General features: G+C 36.3%; 1 protein-coding gene across 1 annotated transcript in view; it reads right to left on the bottom strand.

Annotated features, from left to right (window-relative positions):
• SECISBP2L (SECIS binding protein 2 like) overlaps positions 1-6,000 on the bottom strand; it is a 61,194-nt gene that overhangs the window by 22,735 nt on the left and 32,459 nt on the right. The window contains exon 15 of the mRNA XM_024748791.1: positions 4,101-4,321. Within this exon, the coding sequence (XP_024604559.1) occupies positions 4,101-4,321 (221 nt within the window). The remainder of the gene's footprint in view (positions 1-4,100; positions 4,322-6,000) is intronic.

Consider the following 6,000-nt stretch of genomic DNA (forward strand, 5'->3'; position numbering starts at 1 on the left):
GCCATAAAAGGGGAAATCTACAGTAACACAATCACAGTAGGGGACTTTAACACCCCACTTTCACCAATGGACAGATCATCCAAAATGAAAATAAATAAGGAAACACAAGCTTTAAAGGATACATTAAACAAGATGGACTTAATTGACATCTATAGGACATTCCCTCCAAAAACAAGAGAATAAACTTTCTTCTCAAGGGCTCATGGAACATGCTCCAGGATAGATCATATCTTGGGCCACAAATGAAGGCTTGATAAATTTAAGAAAACTGAAATCGTATCAAGTATCTTTTCCGACCACAACGCTATGAGACTAGATATCAATTACAGGAAAATATCTGTAAAAAAAAAAAATACAAACACATGGAAGTTAAATAATACACTACTTAATAACCAAGAGATGACTGAAGAAATCAAAGAGGAAATCAAAAAATACCTAGAAACAAATGACAATGGAGACACGATGACCCAAAACCTATGGGATGCAGCAAAAGCAGTTCTAAGAGGGAAGTTTATAGCAATACAATCCTACCTCAAGAAAGAAGAAACATCTCAAATAAACAACCTAACCTTACACCTAAAGCAATTAGAGAAAGAAGAACAAAACACTCCCAAAGTTAGCAGAAGGAAAGAAATCATAAAGATCAGATCAGAAATAAATGAAAAAGAAATGAAGGAAACAACAGCAAAGATCAATAAAACTAAAAGCTGGTTCTTTGAGGAGATAAACCAAATTGATAAACCATTAGCCAGATTCATCAAAAATAAAAAGGGAGAAGACTCAGATCAATAGAATTAGAAATGAAAAAGGAGAAGTAACAACTGACACTGCAGAAATACAAAGGATCTTGAGAGATTACTACAAGCAACTCTATGCCAATAAAATGGACAACGTGGAAGAAATGGACAAATTCTTAGCAAGACACAACCTTCTGAGACTGCACCAGGAAGAAATAAAAAATATGAACAGACCAATCACAAGCACTGAAATTGAAACTGTGATTAAAAATCTTCCAACAAACAAAAGCCCAGGACCAGAGGGCTTCACAGGTGAATTCTATCAAACATTTAGAGAAGAGCTAACACCTATGCTTCTCCAAGTCTTCCAAAATATAGCAGAGGGAGGAACACTCCCAAACTCATTCTTACAAGGCCACCATCAACCTGATACCAAAACCAGACAAAGATGTCACAAAGAAAGAAAATTACAGGCCAATACCACCAATAAATATAGATGCAAAAATCCTCAACAAAATACTAGCAAACAGAATCCAACAGCACATTAAAAGGATCATGCATCACGATCATGTGGGGTTTATCCCAGGAATGCAAGGATTCTTCAGTATATGCAAATCAATTAATGTGATACACCATATTAACCAACTGAAGGAGAAAAACCATATGATCATCTCAATAGATGCAGAAAAAGCTTTTGACAAAATTCAACACCCATTTATGATAAAAACCCTCCAGAAAGTAGGCATAGAGGGAACTTACCTCAACATATATAACAAACCCAAAGCCAACATCACTCTCAATGGTGAAAAACTGAAACCATTTCCTCTAAGTCCAGGAATAAGACAAGGTTGCCCACTATCACCATTATTATTCAACAGAGTTTTGGAAGTTTTAGCCACAACAATCAGAGAAGAAAAAGAAATAAAAGGTACCCAAATTGGAAAAGAAGAAGTAAAACTGTCACTGTCTGCAGATGACATGATACTATACATAGAGAATCCTAAAGATGCTACCAGAAAACTACCAGAGCTAATCAATGAATTTGGTAAAGTAGCAGGATACAAAATTAATGCACAGAAATCTCTTGCATTCCCATACACTAATGATGAAAAATCTGAGAGAGAAATTAAGGAAACACTCCCATTTACCACTGCAACAAAAAGAAAAAAACACCTAGGAATAAACCTACCTAAGGAGACAAAAGACCTGTATGCAGAAAACTATAAGACACTGATGAAAGAAATTAAAGATGATACAAACAGATGGAGAGATATGCCACATTCTCAGATTGGAAGAATCAACACTGTCAAAATGACTATACGACCGAAAGTAATCTACGGATTCAGTGCAATCCCTATCAAACTACCACTGGCATTTTTCACAGAACTAGAACAAAAAATTTCACAATTTGTATGGAAATACAAAAGACCCCGAAGAGCCAAAGCAATCTTGAGAAAGAAAAACGGAGCTGGAGGAATCAGGCTCCCTAGCTTCAGACTACACTACAAAGCTACAGTAATCAAGACAGTATTGTACTGGCACAAAAACAGAAAGATAGATCAATGGAACAGGTCAGAAAGCCCAACGATAAACCCATGCACATATGGTTACCTTATCTTTGATAAAGGAGGCAAGAATATACAATGGAGAAAAGACAGCCTCTTCAATAAGTGGTGCTGGGAAAACTGGACAGCTACCTGTAAAAGAATGAAATTAGAACACTCCCTAACACCATACACAAAAATAAACTCAAAATGGATTAAAGACCTAAATGTAAGGCCAGACACTATAAAACTCTTAGAGGAAAACATAGGCAGAACACTCTATGATATACATCACAGTAAGATCCTTTTTGACCCACCATCTAGAGTAATGGAAGTAAAAACCAAAATAAACAAATGGGACCTAATGAAACTTAAAAGCTTTTGCACAGCAAAGGAAACCATAAACAAGATGAAAAGACAACCCTCAGAATGGGAGAAAATACTTGCAAATGAAGCAACTGACAAAGGATTAATCTCCAAAATTACAAGCAGCTCATGCAGCTCAATATCAAAAAAACAAACAACCCAATCCAAAAATGGGCAGAAGACCTAAATAGACATTTCTCCAAAGATATACAGATTGCCAACAAACACATGAAAGAATGCTCAACATCACTAATCATTAGAGAAATGCAAATCAAAACTACAATGAGGTATCACCTCACACCAGTCAGAATGGCCATCATCAAAAAATCTACAAACAATAAATGCTGGAGAGGGTGTGGAGAAAAGGGAACCCTCTTGCACTGTTGGTGGGAATGTAAATTGATACCGTCTTTATGCAGAACAGTACGGACGCCTTAAAAAACTAAAAATAGAACTACCATACAACCCTGCTATCCCACTACTGGGCATATACCCTGAGAAAACCATAATTCAAAAAGAGTCATGTACCACAATGTTCACTGCAGCTCTATTTACAATAGTCAGCATGGAAGCAACCTAAGTGTCCATCGACAGATGAATGGACAATGAAGATGTGGCTCATATATACAATGGAATATTACTGAGCCATAAAAAGAAACGAAATTGAGTTATTTGTAGTGAGGTGGATGGCCCTAGAGTCTGTCATACAGAGTGAAGTAAGTCAGAAAGAGAAAAACAAATACTGTATGCTAACACATATATATATGGAATCCAAAACAAAAAACAAAAAATTTTTATGAAGAACAGGGGCAGGAGAGGAATAAAGACGCAGACGTAGAGAATGGACTTGAGGACATGGGGATGGGGAAGGGTAAGCTGGGACGAAGTGAGAGAGTGGCATGGACTTATATATACTACCAAATGTAAAAGAGATAGCTAGTGGGAAGCAGCCGCATAGCACAGGGAGATCAGCTCAGTGCTTTGTGACCACCTAGAGGGGTGGGAGGGAGTCAAAAGAGGGAGGAGATATGGGGATATATGTATATGTATAGCTGATTCACTTTGTTATAAAGCAGAAACTAACACATCATTGTAAAGCAATTATACTCCAATAAAGATGTTAAAAAAAATAAAGTAGAATATATTTGCAGAGGTAAAGAAATGCCTGCTTAGTAGCTCCCACTCTGATCACAACACAGCAGACACTTGGTTGGCCCCAACTAAATCCTTCACTAGTGTTCATAAATGGGGATTTTTCTTTACAATCTGATCTCAATTTTATTACTCTACCTCCGGTGCTGAAACATTTCATTTTCTTTCTTCATGTTCAGTATTATGTTTTATACCTAAACTCTGCTAAAGAAGACATATGGCTTCCACTTTAAAATTCACTGCATATTCTACAATTATATTACATAAATATCAAAACACTTCAAAAGTAAAATGTTCATACCTTTGGACTGGATTTTTTCACAATTTGGAGAAATTATAACACATTTGATCTTGTTTAACTTCATATGTTTCGTAACCTCTCTTAGACCCATGACCAGCCGTCGCCTCGCTTTTGCTCTTACAGGATCCTTTTGGTAGATGCGTTCCTGGAAGCTGACAAGCTCTTGAAGAAGAAGAGTCACACATTCATCAATCTCTTTACAAAGAACCTGATTACAGTACCTGTAAAGGAACGCAAAAGTAGGTAATTATAAAATTATTTTAGGAAAAAAATATATCCAGTAAACAGGTTTTCATTAAAAAATCAAGTCTTGAAAAATCTCCTAAATCCTTCAGTCAATTAGGAAAACAGAAGAGTTTTCCTGAATTACAACAGATCGGCTTTTATGCAAAGGACAGATTAACCTCGAGGAAGTACTAATCAAACACCCAATTATTAAATTCCTAAGGATATAAATCAAATGTTAACCTGCTATTAGATAAACAGGTATAATGTTTTTGGTAAGGAGATAATGTATAAAGTTATTTCATTCCAATGAATACTAAAGATGCTTCTAATAAGAAACAAATTAATTTCATAAAAGCTAACTGAATGCCCTAATACCAACCATTCATCCTCCATGCTTGGATAAATCACAGTCTCCAGCACTGGCTTCCTCAACCATAAAAATAAGGAGTTACGGATGACAGCCTCAATGGTCCCTCTACCTCTGAAAATCTATGGTTACAGCGGATGAATTCAGTAGTTAAACTGAAGCCAAAACCAAAGAGGTCTTGAGGTAAAAGTCATATGGCTTTATATCAGGCAAAGTAACTGAATGAGGCTCTTTGTGAGATCATATCATATATGGCTACAACGCAAAAACCAGAAAGCAAGTAGTGTGAGGCCACTATAGTACTTAATTTCAAGGATAAGGAAGTCATTCTAGTTTAAGTAAACTCCTTACATATTCCACTTTGCTAGTTTTCAACCATAATCTATCTCTACCATAAGCAGGTACTTAACAAGGAAAATTGGTAAAATTTCTCATCTAGGAATGCCAGGCCAGCAAATTACCAGTTCTAAATTACTGATACATTATATGGTGGGAAAATCTAGGCCTGCCTTTCTTTAGTGAAAAAAAATGTTCTGCTTTGGAAATTTTTTTAATGTTTATGTGAAAAGTGTTTAAATAAATGCAAGTATGACATTACTTCAGAACAGAAGATATAACTGGACAGGCTGAGGAAAGGTTATCATAAAGTATACAAAATTAAAGAAAGCAATTGAAGAATAAAACATCAAAAATGCAATTTTCTTCACTCTGCTTTTCTTCCAAGCTGTTTATTTCACACATATGTAAGATTTTATTCTCCAAGTATTTCCTTTGTCACACATGTGATATTTAATTAACTTCCCAAACCTAGGCGACAAGTATTTGCTCAAAAACAATAAAGGAACAGAACAAACCAATGTGGTTTGGATTCACACACATTTTACCTTCACCCTGGGATTCTTTCATAGGTAAACTTAATTTCAAAGGTAAAATTAATTTACCTACACAAATGTTTACATTCTAAAATCCTTCACAGCAATAACTGTCAGTTCAAGGTTATTCACAGATGGGCATTTTCAAACTTAGAAATATATGCTTAAAAACAAATAGGTTTAGGGCTTCCCTGGTGGCGCAGTGGTTGAGAGTCCGCCTGCCAACGCAGGGGACATGGGTTCGTGCCCCAGACTGGGAAGATCCCACATGCCGCGAAGCGGCTGGGCCCATGAGCCATGGCCACTGAGCCTGCGCGTCCAGAGCCTGTGCTCCGCAACGGGAGAGGCCACAACAGTGAGAGGCCCGCGTACCGCAAAAAAGAAAAAAAAAAAAAAAAAAAAACAAAAAAAAAAAAAAAAGAAAAAAAAAAAA

The sequence above is a fragment of the Neophocaena asiaeorientalis genome, unplaced genomic scaffold (assembly GCF_003031525.2).
Source record: "Neophocaena asiaeorientalis asiaeorientalis breed wild unplaced genomic scaffold, Neophocaena_asiaeorientalis_V1.1 scaffold298, whole genome shotgun sequence".
Lineage (NCBI taxonomy): Eukaryota > Metazoa > Chordata > Mammalia > Artiodactyla > Phocoenidae > Neophocaena > Neophocaena asiaeorientalis.